At 29.9% G+C, this 20,777-nt stretch overlaps 1 protein-coding gene across 7 annotated transcripts in view; it reads right to left on the bottom strand.

The window, feature by feature from the left end:
* Nucleotides 1–8,115: 8,115 nt before the first annotated feature.
* LOC148236570 (uncharacterized) overlaps nucleotides 8,116–20,777 on the bottom strand; it is a 158,866-nt gene continuing 146,204 nt past the window's right edge. For all 7 annotated transcript variants that reach the window (XM_088183276.1, XM_088183271.1, XM_088183277.1 and 4 more), the window contains 2 exons: nucleotides 10,030–10,225; nucleotides 8,116–9,711 (listed from right to left, as the gene is read on the bottom strand). In XM_088183276.1, the coding sequence (XP_088039402.1) occupies nucleotides 9,547–9,711; nucleotides 10,030–10,225 (361 nt within the window). In that variant the 3' untranslated portion in view covers nucleotides 8,116–9,546. The remainder of the gene's footprint in view (nucleotides 9,712–10,029; nucleotides 10,226–20,777) is intronic.

The raw sequence follows: 20,777 nt of genomic DNA, 5'->3' as shown, positions 1-20,777 counted from the left end.
TTTACAATATTTGACTTTGATAATATAGATTACTTTTATTAAAGTGTAATCTTTAAAGTATCATACGGGACATCATAAAAAAATAAAATCCGGATCATTTGTTGTAACGAAACCTTTTTTTTTAAAGTTTTTTAAAAAGTTTTTTTTCTGAAATGTTTGCTACTGAATATATATTTTCACCTGCATTTTGTTGGCACTTGAAGCACATCATAACTAGTATGTCCAAAGTCCGAATGAAAAATCTGTTTTTACGGCGTGTCCATTAATTTTCTGGAGTCCGACTGGAGCAAACTATGCGAACGGATAGCTATTTTGTGTGTGAAAAATTCACGTTTTTTTTAATATTCGGAAGCGGAAAAAATCACCCATATTCCGGCGGCGATCAATTGTTTCTGACGGGACCATCAAAAAAATTTGCATCACAAAGCTCAGTTGCAATTTTCATATTGTGAATGCAAACGTAGAGCGCTCTATATGTAGTAATTTCAATACAGCTTTCGAACGTTCATCGTTTTTGGAATGTAAATAAAATATATATATAATACCTAAAAAGTTCAAATGTTAAAACGTCGAGAGAAATTAATTCAGCCAGATTAATTCCACGTGTTCATTTAAAATGTTTGTTGTATTGTATTTTTTTTTCGAATAACGTAATATCAATCGTTGCAAACGTATTGACTACTTTGTATTTTTGATTAAAATTAACTTTATAATAACATGAAAATCTCTTATTTTTAAAATAGCTGTGAATTAAATTAAATTAAATTTGTAGTGAATTAAATGATTTTTAATTACTGTAATACATTAATATAATAATTGTTACATTTCCAGAAAAAAATACTGCTCACTTGAATATGTTTAACTTAGCACTTAACACTTTTCTAAATTAAATGTCTGCAAAGATAGATATGTGTATTGTATATATCATACAGGAAATTCTCTTAAATATATTATTTGCAAATAAATAAATTTATATTCCCAAACAAGCTACTGGTTAATGGCATTGGTTACTTTAACTTCATTTACGTACTTTTGTTCAGAATCTTTGTGCACATAATTGAGCTTTCATATTTAGCTTAAATTGTTTTTCGTATAACCCCATTTCACTCTAGCTGACAGCTTTTAACGATATTTCTACGACGAAATTGAATCTAAATTACCCACCTCGTTTTGCCACATTCAGCATTCAAAATCGTACTTTCACCAATTCCGGAATACTAGCGACTAAGGAGAGGGCAGGACGTAATGACGCGTGGTTTTATTTTATAGCTTTGAGGCTTTCGAGATACTTTCCTTTTGCCTTGCCACCCCCTCTCGCTCTGTTTAAATTTACGTCAGTCTCAGCGAATTTCCATGAATGCAAACCAGAAATATTCTCACAGATATTGGAAATTATTCCGCCTGTATTTTCGATTCGCGCCTCTGCCCCTACCCTTTCCGATAATCGCCCGTGCGAAATATTCAAACGTTTTCATTTTTCAGCTTCAAATACTTTACAATACGATGTACGCTTATGCCAATGTTTTTTATTACTCCTTCACAGGATTATCTTGGGCTTGGAACGCATAAAAATGTTACTGAATCGCTTCACGGTAACTTAAATACTAAGTATCGGTACATATTTTCAATAATAAATTAACTATCTTATCGTGCAACTTTTTAACATAAATCAATAAACGTAACAAAATGTTGTACAATTAATATAACAACAGTATTGTATTATTTTACTAATTTAACTAGCTAAAAAATAACATACAATTATGTAAATTATTTTTATATTCGTCGTAACTTTCTTTTTTTGCGATACAGATAAATCAATGATTATCTTATTAATTTTGTTGTTTTTTGCAGACCACGTCTCTTATTCTATGAATATGTTTTATTTAACTTTCAACAAAATTTAGGTTGAAAATGTTTTTATTTCCATTTTAACTTGCATATAGAGCTCTGCAATAACCTACCTGTCAATTCCACTGCAGTAAAAAAACATGATATTTTTGAAGGGCAAACGATTACATTTCTATTACCATTATACTAATAGGTACATATTTTGAATTGTATATCACTATTATTGATATAATATTTTCTTCATAATTGATAAAAGTATGATATTTTCTATGAACTGTATTTTATTACATATATAACAATTAATTGCTGGCGGTGAATTGCGGGTGATAAATTTTCCGGACCCATGATAATAATATAGGCTCAACGGACACTTGTTAATTTAATTAAGCAATAACATAGTAGTAATTAAATTATCATACATATAAAAAGTGATCTATTTACTAGATCCAGCTCAACCGGGTACAAGAAGAATAAAAAAATCCCTCTAAAAGTCGCTGTAAACATATACATTAGTTAAGATAATATTTTTACGACTGTTTGGCATTATTCCATTTGGAATACACTTATTGTATTAACATGTTCTTCCCACAAAGATTTAATATGATAGTATTACCGATATGTAGAAATCAATTGACTCAAAACTTTTAAGTTATCGAAGATCTGCACGGTCTGAAAAAATCAGTTTATACAAAAATAAATGGTTAGATATTTTTAGATCAGATTATGGCTCTGACTAAAATTACTGGAATATTATGGAAAATTATGATTTATTTAGTTGTTTTATAGTTTATATACCACCAACATTTTCCACAGTAAGGCTTCAATTCAAATTAAAAATTTAACACTTTACCGTCTCGCACATATCAAAACAGCGATTCCCCAACTGCCATAAAGCCTTAAGGGCAGCTGTGGTACACGTGACAGGAATGGATCAGCAGCCCATTGTTTCTTCAGCGAGTAAATTCCCTAATGATGCGGAAGACGTAATATAAACTCGTTTCGTTTTAACGCTCCATTATATTTTGCTTTCATACTGATTCTTATTTTATTACTACCTCATTCTCGTAAAGCACACATAAGGAATTATGTCAACAAAGAAATGGTCCGTGCGAATATGTCTCCTTTGCATATGTGACCTAAAAACACATCGAACAAAAATATAATGTAATAGTATACGTTTATGACATCCGACTTTTTTGCGTATAATACATACCATTATTATTGTTTGCATAAAAATGATTTAGTGCAGTGGTTTCCTACCGCCGAGAAAATTTTGTCTTTTATCGCATATTGCATACGTAAATTATGACTCGACTTTACGAGTCATAAATTTAGCATGGTCCCAGATTGCGGTCCGAAACGACATTTTGCGAATTCGAATCGTAAACGCTAAACTAGTCAGTTAATTAAGTTCGAAGAAATTGAATGGGTTTTTTAATACGCTCATACTGAATTTGATCTTAAAAGAAAAAATGTTATTTAACTAATATCACAAGGATAAATCTGCATATAGAGGACTAGAAATATCAAGAGTGACCTACGATTATATTCCTTATTTTTAATATGAGGACTTAGAACTTGCCACTAAATTTATTAAATAATTTTGTAACTAGGAGTATTATAATCAACGCGTATCAAGAAAAAAACATTCCGATTTCTTTCCAAAGATTAAAATTTAAATTTTAAAAAATAACCAAATAATAGAACTTTGCTTAAATCAAATTATCCTTAAAATAAAGCATCAAAAATAGTTTTTGCTTCTTTAGATATTCAACTTGGTCACCGATAGTTACACTACAAATTGTGTGATTCCACTATATAGTTCACGGATTAAAATGCAAAATGACGAACTCTCATTTCTCTAAAAATTTTATGGTTTTTTGAAATTCTCATAAAATATTTTTTTGTTAAAAATTAATTTATGTTATTACTAAAAAATGGTTTAAAAGCTGCAATTTGGGAAACCAGTATAATATGCAGATTCTCTGAATTTATATCTGCGTTCAGAGCAGGTACTTAAAAAACAGAGAAAGATATCTAAATAACGCACCGAAAACATTGTTTGAAAATATAAGTTTTATGACCGACTCTAGGAATTACGATTTGAAAACATTTCGTATTGACTTCCTTGAATATTTGTTCAACCAGGTCAACAAAATAATGAATAAATAGGATAATGACTTAAAAATGAACATATACTATATCACATATTTATTTTTGTAAATTCCGGACACTTCATATTTTTTAAATTTTATAAACTAATCAGATTATTTAGGCTCTATTTATCATTATGATATTAATATGATCACTATTTGTAAAAACAATTTTTATACAGCAGTTTTTCGCTTTAGAAAAATAAATATAAATTTAAATCTATGTATATATATTATATTTATTAATTTAAAGCAAAAAATATTTTAACATTGAAAATACTTAAAGCTTAAACTTGGCTTTAAATAAATCTAATTTGAACAACGTTATAATTAATAAAAAGCAAGAATATTAATCAAATCAAAAATATATATATATATAAATAGGAAGAGTATATAATAGAAACTTATTTTATTTCATTTAAATTTATCTGTACAAATTATACTTACTTTTATTGTCTTCGGCTATGCATTATCTCATTTGTATGCATTTTTTTTCATCATGAAAAATAATGAAGCGACGTATCATAAAAACTTCGTATGTCATTTATATTCACGCCACAATGGCGAGTGACGCCAAGTATAACTAGACACACACACACACCTTTGGCGAAAAAAGCGCTAATTGGACCCTGAAACCCTTTGGCATTAATCCAAAGGACCTATAAGCGGAAAATCCGGCCCTATGTTCGCCAGTCATTTCCTACAGCGCCGGAATATATCGTCATCCATTCCAAATAATGACGCCAGACGTCGCCGGCGCAATCAGTAAAGTGCAACACCTGACGACAAACACACACACGCAGTCACAGACGAAAAAACATACACACACTCACTTTGCCTGGGCCCAAAGGGGTGGCCTTGTGTTGCCCTTTGTGTTTGTCTTTCATGGCGAAAAATCGACGCCGGCCGTCTGGGCGAAACAATGGTGGGCCGGAGAGAGAGAGAGAGAGAGAGATGTTCCAAGGAAAACGTAAAACTGCGAGAGACTTCATTTTTATTAATAGGGTTTTCACGGAAATATGTCTGTATCTACAAAAAGAGTTTTATTTTTCAAAAGCGACCGACTTGCGCTATCGACTGCTGTGGAGGAACAATACGTCTATGGAGCTTCTGATCTACATCTGGAGCTTTCATTTCGGCCCAGCGGAATAAAAATAATTTGATGTATTCTTATTCTTATGCCATGCTGATAACTAAGTGTGGGTGTCTATATGCAGACATATTTTATTAATATCTTATACTGCGAAGAAACCCTGAAAAATCCAGAATTTACCTTTTAAGTTTAACTTTCATTATAAACTGAATGATCTTTATATTAGGTGTCCAGTATATTTCAAAAAAAAAAAATATTTGGGATTCATTTATAATACTATCATTCAATCGGCAAGTCTAAAAAAGGTCGAAACGCTTTTAGACAAATTTACAGGCATGAGAACCAACATATTATGATATTAAATATCAAAAACCGCTGACAAAGTCAGTTTTGGCATGTGATGTACAAAGACATGGTTTAAACGTCTTAAACAAAGGGGAATCTTTATTAAAATGTGATACCACCGTGAGAAAACTATTTTGCAGATTTAGTTATAGTACATTCGAAATTGCCACCAAAACGGCCGTTCGTAATCTACTCTAACAGCTGACAGCTGTTTGTTTACAAAAACTTTCCAATGGCCACCCGTTTCAAATTGACCGTTCCACCGAAAGGTGCGAATAACTGCTTTATATTAAACTTGTTAACGTTTTATTCATAAAATCAAAATCATTAATATTTACCATCACGTTTTAAAGCTCTCGGTCCTATTAAATTTACCACAAGTACAGTCCGAATATTCAATATTGTGTCCAAAGAACAATACCGACTATATCCAATAATGCTAAGTTCGGAAACGGATCGTAACAAGATACGTTTGAGGGGTGTTTCTTTGTGGTTTTTTCCCCATTCTCACAAGTTCATTTCGATTGGAAAAAATATAAATTTATAGCATTAATAATTATTTAACTGTTTATGTGCCAATGTAACTTTGCGTAGTATATCGCCTTAATGCCACCTATTTTTATAATTAAAAAAATATACGTCAAATGTGAAATACTTACCTCTGGGTGCCGTTTTCGATCATTTTAAAAATCGAAGTGCTAAGGTTGTCACAAAAAAACATTATTGAATTCATTTTACTTTATTATCAAACTAGGTAGCATTTCAATAGAAAGTATTAGAAAAACACAACGATGATACTATAGCTTTAATAATAAATTTAAATAATAATTTAAGCAACAATTTAATTTACGTTAATAAAATGAAATATAAAAGCATTCGTCATATCATTAAATAAATAGGGTTTATTAACGCCATCTATTAATAGATAAAGAAAAGTTTTGAAAAAGTTATATTGCTATCCATTGAAAATATAAAATAATAATATTAATCAAGTTTATTTTATTTTAAATGAATTTTGCTTTTGAAGCTTATCTCAAATATTTAATTTTAAAATAACACAAGTATATATGAAAATATAAAGTAAAATAGATGCCATAATATAACATTTTAATGCCATCTATTGATAAATTATATATTTAATAACTTATGAAAAATTATGCCAAATGAATTTTGATCTAATTATCAATTGTTATTAAAAATTACGTTTCATGGCATCCCTGTTCACATTGAAAAGAAGCACATTAATTTTAGCCATTTTTACGAAAGTAGTAATAGTTTTAAACGTTTCTCTATAGGTGGCTCTATATTCCAAAATAATTTTATAATATTATTTCGTAACGTATGTAAGAGTTTTTGTTTGAGACCCATAGGTGGCTCTTAACAATACAATCGCGATGCAACTGAGCCACGTACGACATTCATACGCTTAGTTACTTATATTAGAATATTATTACTATTTAACGTATTTTTATGTTATTTAATTTTAAAATTAGTATGAATTTATTAATAATATTGTTTCTGTATAAAATAATAATTCCTTTCCGTTGGAACTTAATTGGAATGAATATAGCTAATTGTATTATGTTTCAGAAGAACGAGTATATGTATAGCAAATAATGATAACCCTATTGCATAGGAAAATATATAATTTATCAATAGATGGCATTAAAATATTATATTATGGCATCTATTTTACTTTATATTTTCATATATACTTGTGTTATTTTAAAATAAAATATTTGAGATAAGCTGCAAAAGCAAAATTCATTTAAAATAAAATAAACTTGATTAATATTATTATTTTATATTTTCAATGGATAGCAATATAACTTTTTCAAAAATTTTCTTTATCTATTAATAGATGGCGTTTATAAACCCTATTTATTTAATGATATGACGAATGCTTTAATATTTCATTATATTATTGTAAATTAAATTGTAATTTAAATTATTATTTTAATTTATTATTAAATGGCAGGAGTAATTTATTCACATTGTTTTTAAAATTTTAAAAATATATAATAATATCTCTTTTAATAATATGGTTCACAACTTTGATGATCATAAGATTATTTTTTACTTACATATATTATTTGATATTATTAATAGATGGCAGTAATAAACTTTTCTAAAAGTTGTACATTTAAAAAATAACTTTGATAAAGGTTAGCTTTTATCAAATAATACTTTGAATTATCAAATTATTTATAAATATAAAATTTATTGAGGTTCACCTTAACTTATATGTGGTTTAAATAAAAAATAAAGTCCATTTGCGAATAATTTATTATTGATTTTTATAATATGATTGGTCAATAATAAAATATGTTATAAAAATACTGATAAAATAATACAAAATATTTTTCTTTACAAATATTTCATTTTCACGGATGTCAACTATAAAGTTATTAAATAATCTCAAAATTTGACCGTGAAATTTTAGAGATTACATTGTGACAGTATTACAATATAAATAATACATAATTAATTATTTGCAATAACAATGTGTTTCGGATCTTACATCGTAAATTATATTATGCTATCGCAAATTTTAAATACATAAAGTATACATTAAAATTTAGATTTTCAGCACCGTCGTGATGATTATCTCAAATAATCACTAATAAATCAACAATAATATTATTGTATACTCGTTTAAAAATAAAAATGCAGAAGTTCTGTGTATAGATTTCTTTTTTATATTTTGTTTTGCCAAATCGCTGTATCGATACATTTCAATAAAACTTTTACATTGGTGTTTTCTTCCGAATAAGGCATCTCATTGCATTTTCAGATACACTTCTCGTTTGCTGGTTTTTCGATTTTCACATTAAAAATATTTTATGAAAAATGGCTGACATTACACTAAAAAATTCATACATATCGTTTCTCACTCTAAAAGAAGATCGGCTCAATATGAGCTAAATTCGTTTTTTTCTCTAAGCTCTAAAACCTTTTATAATACACTGATTGTACAGCAACGCTAATCAGTAAATTACCGTGTTACAACTATATCATACAATTTGTTCGAGCGATTCGATTATACGATTATCACACAGAGGTTTTAGACATAAGAAAAAATATTAGCTACAATAAAAGCAAGAAAACTGTGGATTTTATACATATTTACAAATGGCGTTCAGAAATAATAATACGTTATATAATGGAATCTCTCAAATTATGACATTATAATTTAACGAATGAATTTAGGAATAGTTACATATAGTCTGATAAAATATTTTAAAAGCAAATTTTCTATAGTCGTTATGACTTTGCTAGGACATTAACTATATTACGTTTTTTTTTCTATATATAATATCAGTAATCTCGTCTAGTCTAAAAACAAATAGCACATTTTAATACGCCTTTCAGAATCATTCATGTTTTTATTAATACATTAATAACAATTTGAAAGGCCGCTCGTGAATGTGCAAAAATAATACTCATATTATTAAAATTAATATAATTGGCCCATCGTTGCTAATTGCGCGACCGCATTTTCTAATATAACAGACTTTAATTTAACACCTAAATTTCAAATGGTCATTTTTTTATCAATCGTTAATACAATAATTCCAATAAATATCTCGCTCTGATTATAAACTGTTCATACTCTAAAATCGTTGAAACCGATGCTGTTTTTTTGATCAAAATAAATAATAAACTAATCATACATTTGTCAATCGAAAATCATCCGCAGATAAATATGTACAACTTATTATAATTATAATATAAATATCAAACGAGAGATTTCTCATACCGACAAATATTAACTAAGAATCGGTGGTCACAATACTTTTTTTTCATTTTCTTTATATATGGCTCTTACTAAACGTCTAATAGGAAATTAACTCGACTCTAATCGATATGATCAAATATTTAAGTTAGTCAATGGAATCATTTTTTAATGTTTAGCAAAACTTTATTCGTACTGTCGCTCGGTTCATATCTTGCACACCGGTCTTATCCTTTACGATAAAAACTTATACAACTAAGAAGAGACTTAAATACATCGCTGAGAAGTCACACTTGCGATATGTCGACGGCTATCATACCATTCTAATATCGTTATTACATAGCAAAAAAATTAGGAATTTGTTAGTCTTCTTAATAGACGTATATCTGCTTCAGCTGAGGCTTCAGCTCGGGCGGTATCGTGTAGACTTCTTGCTCGGGTTTCCTCTTCACCAAACGCTTCCAGCGTCCTTGCACGTTGTTGCGCAACTTTCTAAAGCTACTCCTCTCGTTGCCTATGGGCTGCATCAGCGTATCCTGAAGACAAAAACAATCAAAAGTCAGTCAAAACGTCAATGAGTCGACTCTCCCCTTTTTTACCGTCCAAGGCGGCAACGTCGCTTAAAAGTATGTCAAGAATCGAAAAGAAATCGCGGGGGGGAAAAACCGAATTGGAAACTCGGACACGTAACGCGCGCGTGGAATTAAATAATAAATAATAATAATAATAAATGACGACAATGCAAGGTTATGCCGTCATATTATTTGAAAGCGCGCGCCATTGCAAAAGGGGCGTAACACAACCGACAGGGGTTTCAAATTTGTTGAAATGTTTCTAATAAAAGTTTCAATTACCTGATCGTTGCTGAACACGTATGGAGGCGGCAACGGCGGTGGGAACTGCCAAAGGGGTTGCTGTCTGAAGGGGTCGGCAACCGGCAGTTGAGAGCTGGGTAGCTGCGACAGGGGTGCCAGTGGCGTAGCAGGAGACTGCAAGACAACGTCGGCTGGATGCACCGAGTTCGAGTGCTCCTCCCTCTTGCGCAACTTGCTGCGGACAATTCGAATGGCCATCATGGTATTGTTGCTTCCGACCATCTTGACGCTTTTTTCTTTCTTATCGACGAATATCACAAACGTTCACTTGGAAGAGCGTAACTCTTTTTTTCTTATTCGTATGATTATATAAATAACTTAATGTTTAATATCACAATTTTATTCTTTTGAGGAATATTGCACTATCACTTGTTAACGCGCTGATGTGCGGTTAAGCTACGGCGGGTTTCGATTCAGAAACGACAACCGTCCTCTCCGCGAAGCGCGTACACGAACACGAACAATTGACTAGATTTTTGTAGTTGGCGGGCGGCAGGTGCCTAGCAAAGCGCGAGCTCGTGCCAAACAACCTCGACGGCGTACTCCATGCGTCTGAGTTAAGGTCAGCGGTGCGCGTCCGCTTTTATAGCCTTCCGGCCGCCCGATGCGAAGGTGGGGGTAACGCGCTGCCACCCCGCGCGCGCCTGCTTAACAGTCTAATTCAGTGTTTCCACAGCTTTTCAAAATAATCGCGTAAAAACACACCTGAGATACGTCACACCGCGTAACAACTCACTTCGTGATATTTTCGTAGAACGTTTGTGATATTCGAAGAGTCGTGAACACTTAATTATACGGCAATCACTCACTTACTGATTCTTTTACATAAAAACCGAGCGCTTCAGAAAAAAATACCAGATAAGTAATATCATGTGTCACTAACGAAAAGTGGATCAATGTTACTACGAATGTATTGAAAATATTAAGAACTAGCAATATTATTCAATGTGATTATATTTAGCACATCTTTTGATTATTTAATAAAACTTAAAAAATACGTTTCTTAATTTTGCATATAAAAAATTGGTGAATGGACTATTGCGCACATGGCAACTGGTTACGTGGACCATTGCTCATACGGGACATCACTCACAAGGTTTAAGGAACGATATTTTTTTAATTTGAATACATGTTCATTGCATACAAATTATTAAGACATTCATTAGGGTCTGACGAATTTTGCAAATTTTGAATATATCAAAAAATATGTATCAATTTGTTAATATTTACAAACACTTTTCACCTTCAATTGAATGTGTATTATTTTAATTTTGTCGTGTACATACTTATTTTTAGAATGTATGTATTATTATATATATTATTGAGGAAATAATAGAAATAGTTTATAAATATTTATTCACTTTTTTCACTTTGTCTTGTTAATTTTAAAATTAAATTACTTGGAAAATACGATTTTTACGTTAATAACAATTTAGTTATTAATATAAAATATCTTCTTAAATCTCAATATGTAAGATTAAATTAATTCATAACGATAAATAAGATATTTATATAGCAATATTTTAATATCAGCTTTTGAGATATGATATTTTGGATTTTATATATCTATAAATACGTTATTTGATAGATTAATTAAATGTGTATTTTATTTTAAATTAATTTAATAAATCTTTGTATTTTTTTTCTTTACAAAATATTGTAAATTTTGGAACATTATTTATTTACTTAGGATTAAGCAGAAACACCTTTCATAATTGCGAATTATGACATGAGTTAATAAAAACAAATTTCCCATATAATAATTAAATACATTGCATTAATTTATTTTATTTATTTTTTAAAAGATCCGCTTTTATATAATTATGTTTATATCTACCACCGTTCACTGATATATTTTGTTAACAAATCAGCAGCTTTCTCAATTAAAATTATCCGCATGCTTATGATTTTTAATTAAAAAATTCCTAATTGCAACATTATTATTTGACCTAAAGATTTTTCTTGTAAAACCAGATAGAAATATTTAAAAAATAGTGAATAAATATTTATTAATATCTTTTAATCAAAAGATTTTGTTTTCACTTTGTGTCCTATTCATATTGAAATTAAATAACTTTCCTTAAACCGTGTGAGCAATATTTGTATGAGATCGATTTGCTATTAAAAAATAGTATAAAGATTGAGGTTCGAACAATTTTCCTATTTTAATTTAAATAATTATTCTAACGTTCAGAAATCTCTGGGATGAAATTCCAGTGTTAAAATATTGTATAGCGCCAACATATTTTACATAAATAAAACTATTTTTTTACGTATTCTTAAAATGCTGCGAACGATGAAAATGGATCAGATCATTTCTGCCTGAATTTTACAGTATTTCAAACAAGGCACTTCCAAATGAAACAAACAAAGAAACAGTCGGAATAGTCGCTTATTAAAAAACTTACATCAATCATGTATTCTTTTTAAAACGCGAGGTGGTGCAAGCGTGAAGACTCAATTTTTTCAAATAAAAATCATGATTTTATTTTCAGTATTTAAGTAATTGCGCTTTGGAAATATGTTCCTCTTTCAGTTCTATTATTATTAAAAATATAATTTTAAATCATATGATAAACTACATTTATGTAATAATTATGTTTTTAACCATAACTAAAGTAAAAATTTAAATTAAATAAAAAATTCAAGGAACATTATCGAATATACCGTTAAGTATTAATAAAAAAAATGTTGTTTTTTTATATGTATTATGAACATTAAATAAATTAAAATTGAAAAAATTATTATTGTAATGCATATTTTGAAATAAACGACTTTAAATTTTAAAATGAGCTCCTGAGAATATTAAGAATGTATTAAAATTAATCATTTTAAGAAACAATGTATTTAAATATGTCTAATTTGCAAAAAAATTAAAATAAAATAAATATAATCACCTTTCACTTAGACTGGTGGAAGCACGGGAGAACACGCATTTCGTGTTGAGTTTGCCTTTTAAATTTCGACCATATATATATGTAAATCTGTTTCGGTATTTAATATTATTTAAAAAAAATATCTAGAATTTACTTTTTACTGTGCCAATTTATGAGGTTTAATCTACATTTATCATTATGGAATTAAAAATGAAGCATTTAGTCCTTAAATAGATAAAATTAGTGCCTCTATTTTATTATATTTAAAACAATTTAACAAATGTTAGATGAAAGCCCATAATAAAAGGCGGTCAAAATATTTATTTAAATTTTTAAGATTAACATAGTATAAAGGCAATTTAAGAATACACATCTATAAATATATTATTATATTGCGGTTACACTATGCAAGATGGTTATTAACGATCTATTTATATAGAAATATGAAAGTCGGTGATGGTGACTAGAGACATGCGTTTCACAAACAATTTGATGACGATTAGCTATAGCATTTGTTGTGTTGGACCTTAATATTGTCAACGCTTCATATATCAAACTAGTAAAATGAAGTATGACGTGTGAATACAGCAATTCTAGATACACTAATTAACATTTCATTAATCTAAAATGAGCCTAAGATACTTAAAGTATGTATACTAATAATCATAATGTATGAAAATGAATCATCACTTATGGTTGTTCTCGAAGAGTGCTTTTAATTTTAAACAACGATTTGCTAAGAGTCAGATAATATATCAACAAAAAAATGAGTAGTTGCTAGTGGGCCAATGTTACTTAGAATGGTTTTACAATATGTCGTTAGATAAATTGGTCTATATTAGACGAAAATAATAAAATTAATAATCACTTGCGTAAATATGTATTTCGAAAAAGACACGGCTTCGAGAAACAGCGTTTCAAGATGAGTCACACTAATCTACATACATAATATTTCTACTTAATCAAACAATTGCTGCATTTGTCATTAATCTCAAGTAGATCGATGTTACTAAGAAACGTACACATTGTATTATTATATTTTAAACTAAAAATAAATCTATTTTTTTTTCTAAGAAAGCTGAGTAAAAAATTTACAGATAAGCTAATCTTCTGTAATGCAAGGAAGGTCAATGTTACTCAGAATGCCTGTTAATAAATTTTAGGTTTTGTAAAAATTATCAGTCAAATTAATTTGTATTGAACACTTCTATGTTACAAAAATTATATTAGTACATATTATACGTTTGTGTCTATATTTAGCATTTTCTAGATTATTAAAACAACTGTAATAAATAAAACGTTTCACTCCTTATCCGTAACCCGTAATATATTTAGTGTATAATGCTTGTTATTATTAACCATTTTTTTGTTGATGATTTTGCGATTTTTAAGCTTAGATTATATTTTAAATTATTTTACCTGAATAAGCTTAGGTTGTTCCTATTTTTTTTTGTAAGGTAAGCTAGGCGTTGCTTATCGTAATTCATGGAACAATATAAATTTAGAAACCTGAAATTTAACCGTTGCTTTAACCCTTTAGACGCCAGTGACGTGCCCGCACGCCAAAGCGGTCGGACCGTCAAGTGCCAGCGCGTGCAGGCACGCAAATGTTATTACGGACACATTTATTAATAAATTCGATTTTTTTTTCGTTAATTTAATACAGAGACATCTATTAAATGGAATGTGATCGTTAAAATGTGCAATTTTTGAACCATTCTTTTATTATTTACGATCGAGCATACAGACGTTGTTAGGGCTGCTACAATATTTTTTTTAAATGATAAAAAAAAACACAATGTTTTGTAAAAAAATAACATTTTTTGAATTTGAATTTTGTTTTTGTTTATATTATAACATTATTGCCATATTTACTATTTTTTAAAAATTTTTGACATAGTTGAAAATTTTTAAATATATGAAGTAGCTGCCATTTTGATAAAAGATTTTGATTAAAACAACGGAAATTATCGTGTCCCATACAAATATTAAAAACTACCAAAAACATATAATATAAATAACATACAATATAAATTACATATAATATTTGTGTGTGGCAGCCCTGACAGTGGTTTTTAAAACTTGTTATTTCTGTGCTTTTTTTTCACTTTTATGTTAAAATTAATAAAAAGGAAAGTAAACAGTGATTTTCCAGGTAAATAATGTTTCTCTTTCATAATAATTTAAAGGGTTGAAAATGGTGGCCTACAGAGCAAATTCATAGAAATTTGCTTGGCGTTGAACAGGTTAAGTGCTTAAATATTTTTTTTGCTTTAAATTTTAATCGATGTATAAATGTTCTGAATTCTTAATAGTAATAATAATGCAAACATTGTTATTATCTATAGCGCATAATCGCTGTAAAAATTATGTAAGATATCGCTAGCAACTTTCTGAAAAATTTCACTTCCACGCTCTAAAATTTCTCCTTAATTTGTTTTTCAGATATACACAATGCTATCTAAAAGAGAGTGATTGCCGCACAAACATTAAAAACTAAAACAAATATGTGTATTTAAATATTTTTCGACGCAATGCGTCACAAAAAAAAATTTTAATACATACACAACAACAAACTCAACCGTTATTCGTCAATGAAAAGCGAATGCTCATAATCATAATACATAATACACACATGTTATGATTGCAGCAGCGTCACATACTTATAGTATCTTGACATGTCTTACGTTCTTTCATAGAAGCATCATTGATAATAACAAATAGACAAAATACCTACACATATGACGGAAATATGTTATTCATTCATAAGGTCAAGCAAATGCGCGTTCGTGTATAATACAACTGTACAGGAATAATCAATCAATAATTTAATTGTTATTAATAAATGGCATAGTTGAAAAGCGCAGGTGAAGGGAGAGCTTACTAAACTACGAAACAGGATCAGGTACATTTGTATTGTCCCGAACCACAGACAACACAGACGACGCGCGAATACCAAAGGCGCTCAAAATTTGCGAGAAATATAAATATTAATTAATTAAAGTTTTTACGAACATATGACGCATTAATATTACATACAAGTTAAACGTTTTACAATGACGCACGCACATAATGTGTTTATTTTTTGGGGTACTAATCGCGTTTAACTGTTTAACATACTGCGTATCTGATTAAATTTATATGTAACTCAAACTGCACATGTTGAGAATAGATTGTATATGTGTATATAAATAAAACACAGGATGCTTCTATAATATATCCTGTATGCAAAGTTTTGAATACCTCTCGCATATTCCAAAATAAATGCTCGTGTTAACGCGAGTTAAAATATAACCGTTATACAACTGAACGGGAAAGCCGGACGAAAATATACAGTATCTCAATCAGTATTCCTGTGTTTTAAAGTAGCAATCAATGCATGGATAACTTCCTGAAATGAATTGCAACACTTGTCCATTGACATAATCTACCCACAAGTAGTGCCAAAAATGGTCGATTTAGCACGGTTCAGGGACGTACAAATGTCTATATACTAGGCAAGGTCCGAGACGATATTTCCTCAAGCGTGATATGGAATCTGAGGTCTAATTCGAATGACGTTTGCTTGAATATAATACATAGAATCGAGCCGAAGAGCGTTGGCCTTTACTCGTGTAACCAGAATCCACACAAGATCACTAAACATCTGTCATTATTTCTCACGGCTTGTAGCACTATGGTCGATAAACTCGCTCGACAGTTCGGATGGAAGCCAAATCCGGCATAACGATTTCAGAGACAACAATGGACTCAATTTTGAGACCCTCCGAGAGGCGAAACGTTCGATTTATAGCTACTGCGGCTAAGGACTCCGGAGAAGGCTGGTCCTTCGCATTCCATCTGTCCTACCTGACGTAAAGACAAGGAGAACACGCTCCGCGTATATCAGGGCTCATAAACTGATAACTGACGTATCGCTATCTAGAAGAGGATTTTTTGTTTTGTAATTTTCGTCACGATCGCTCGTTCGTACGGCGCCTTGCGGTATGAGTAACCTTCCAAAGCAAGTATTATTTTTTTCGAAAGGAGACTTCCGGAGCTAATAACCGCGAGTTGCGCCTTAACATATATATACATGTAAATTGATATTTGAGGAGAAAGTAGCAAATTTAAGGAAGAGAAAACCAAATGTTATCAAACACTGAATTCTGTAAGCATACCTTGTCTGCCAAATAGATTTTTTGTATACAAATATCTGAAAAGGGACGCAGGGTTCAAATCCCCTTTTTATCTACTCATGATCACAACACGAGCAGTTCTCAACATTATATTTAAAATATATACTTTATCTATTAAACAAATCAACGATGACTTGTGGTTGTATAATATATTACAAGACAATCGCACGATTTCTAAACGATATCTAGATTTAAATTAAAATGTCGGATGCAATAGTTGAATTTATACATCACAGTTTTAATGCAGTAACGGCAGTTCTAAAAATGAGGCTGTAAATTAGTAGCTTGGGGCTGGGACCTGTCTCGGAGCAATGCCCTCGGCCCTCACGCATGCACTATTGTGTATTTGTGCAGGGCTCTTCTCCCTTGTCCTTATGTGCAGGACATAGAGTGCATTCACACGAGTCACGTCGTGCAACTACCAAAGAGCCCTTGTAACAGCTCTATCGATCTGATTTATAATTAATATATGCTCGGAAGAAGCAACAAGGGTTATTACCGTTTAAAATTTAGTTATATAGATTTCATACAGACATCTCATTCTAAAGCAGAGGTCTGTAATAGGTATCCCGTGGGCCAAAAGTGGCCTACAAGGTGGTTATTTATGTCGTAAATTCGATCTATTCAAACACTACCACAAAATATGCCTTTCATTGGTAATATAATATCGGGCTAATCTAAAAAGATGTCACTTTCTTTATCAAAATACCAACTCTTAGTGTTAATTGTGTTAAAACTAATATTAAAAAGTATGAATTTATATTAAAAAAATACATCAATACTTACGTGGATTGCCTTAAAATCCCACGATTTCAAAATGGCTCTCGTCTAAATTATATTGCAGACCCCTGTTCTAAAAAATCCGTAACGTAAAAAATAAATACCAAAGCTTCATTCCAGGTATTATTTAATGAACCTAAATACCTTCAAGCTTGTTAGCCTATACACATCAGAGTATAGAAAATAATAATTTCTTTCATACGCTTTAGAAGAAATTGGTTACCAAGATTTTGACAACCATTGAAATAAATGCTATTGCATTTTTACAACAGGTATCTATTCCACCTACACATAAAGTATGAGGGCGTATTTTTTAATAAACATTTTTCAAACATCGACAATTTAGCTACAATTACAAACTGATTTTGGTTGTATCATTAGTATTGATACAACAAAATCTCATTATTTAAGAATAAATTATTAGGCAAAAAAATTGCTGGACTTTTTATTTTTAGTAAGATAACGATACGCGAAAACTTGAATTTACAACAAATCTTGAATTTAAAAGTTTCTAGATAAAAATCGTCAAAAAACCAGATTAATTATTTACAGCTCTCACAAAAAAATGGTTAAAAATTACATGCGATATAAAACTATTGTGAACTGAAAAAATTAAGTGCATATTAAATACAAATAATGGACATACGCGATTTTATTTTTTGTTGTGTTTTATTTCATTTTTTAAGCTTTTTAGGTTGTAATTTATGTATATATATATATGTTTGAGTAAATACTGCATAAATAATGATATTAATTAAAATTTCCCTAAAATTTCATAACATTAACTAAGTGAAGATAAACTCTGATGAGACCTATTCCGGGACAGATAAAAACTATTATCAAAAATTAGCAATCGTACTTCTTCATACGTATAAATACTTATAAAAATCAAAATATATTACTTACAAAATAGTTGAGATGATGTACAGAATATAAAAAAGGAGGGAGAGAAATTTGATAAAGCAACATATCTTCAATTCACATTAATGATACTTTTAATCAGAATATATATATACCTATCTAAGATAAAAAAAAACACAACAACAATAGATATTTCGATATGTGGTTAATGATAATGCGTAAAAGGTTTTTAACGATATGTATAATCATTTTAAGATTACTTTAAATCCGGTACAATGTATGTGTAAGATACTAAATATAAAAATGATCGATTATTACTTAGATAAAATCAAAATTCGAATTGTCGTTAAGCAGTTTTTTTTCATCTGTAAAACACAAAGAGTAAACCTTCCTTTGAACAGCGACCCGATAAACGAGAAATACTTGATTCCAAACACAATCACCATTCAACCTAAATCTTAAATCAATACTCGCCCATATAACTGTCACGTTATGATGTTGATACCTGTGCCAGTTTGCATGTAGCATACTCTCTATATACCTCTCAAGTCACGTTGGTGTTTATCTGTCAGTGTTGATATAAAGGCCCATATTCATAAACATGTCACCATGGCGTGCTACGCTCGAATCACTAATCCAGATATAATTGCAGAAAAACGTTTCATTTTTAATCACCCAATGGCGATAAAAATCACTTAACAATTCAGGTATTCAGTCTAATCGCTCCGATCAAAGTTTGACAATTCGATTGTGTACTAAAAGTTATTGGCGTACCTTTTCTAAAGAAAACCAGTAATAACCACAACGCAAAATATAGTTGTACCGGTAAACTTGCAATTGATACGCATTGTTTGTCAAAGTCGAGCCCGGGGGTCAAGAACGAGTCTGTTAAGTTTTAGTGACCCAAAACAGCAATATTATATTATGGAATTTGCACAGTTCCTTGACATTCGACTTATAAATTTTACATTTCAACTCCACGATTGACTGTACGTATGTTTTTTTTATCGGCCAACTGTTTAAACTCTGTAGTGGAAACTTTTTAACGTCACATTGCCTAAATAAGGATTTTTTCCGTTAATTGGAATTTGTATTAAGTGATAGATATATGATATTATTGTCAACTGGTTGTGTAAAATCGCATAATTGTACTGTAATAATATTATAATAAATGCTTCAAGGCTGCACGTGGGAACATACACAGAATAAGAAGTAAGAATTCGCTAATTTGTGTTTAGTCTATGCTAAAGTTAACAGTCGTCCTGGAATAAGCGGACATTCCCGGATTCAATAGCGCCGTTTATCTTTAAAAAATCCCCGAATACCAAAATTTCCCGGATTATATTTTTTTTATTTACTTATGCGACTCTTTTTTAGTATGTATTTACAATAACAAATATTTTTACTGTTATATAACACATTTTATGTTCTATTAGAAATCTAATATTTTAATTGCTTTTTTATATCTAAAATCCTATCCAGGTAAAGCACGAAAAAGTCAACTTAAGAACGTTGTATCCAAAAAAATTACAAATTTTAAAACTTTTCGCTACGCAGCCAAATTATTGTAGCTGCAATGTTAATCATGATTGAATTTGCAAATTTCTGTGCTACGCAATTAAATTTACCACAAAATTTCATTTATTAATAAAAATATTAGTTTATAATTTATTCATTCTACTTATTTTGCTTGCTAGCTTTTTAACCTTTGGAAGTCCAAAGGCATGTATTATAGTATGTCATGCCCACATTGGTTTTACCACTGCAGATTAAGGGCATCTATTTATATTAACAATATTATCTATTTTTTAAAGCATTTTTAAATGATTTGATGATAAAATTTCCAGTATTTTATTTCGTAAATTACTCTTAGATATTACTTCAAAGAGATTTGATAATACCTAATCATTTTACCCAGAATTTTTTATCAGTCCGTATCGCTCGTCGATCAGCCGCCTATTGTTTAGCGAACCTCAAACATAAAACGATCAGTGGTTCTTCAAAATTTATATACACTTATTTAATAATTTTC

Source organism: Plectrocnemia conspersa, unplaced genomic scaffold, assembly GCF_051122295.1.
Source record: "Plectrocnemia conspersa isolate PC_06_02 unplaced genomic scaffold, ASM5112229v1 ptg000003l, whole genome shotgun sequence".
Lineage (NCBI taxonomy): Eukaryota > Metazoa > Arthropoda > Insecta > Trichoptera > Polycentropodidae > Plectrocnemia > Plectrocnemia conspersa.
Note: the sequence above shows the minus strand (reverse complement) of the source record. Positions and strands in the feature narration are given on the sequence as shown.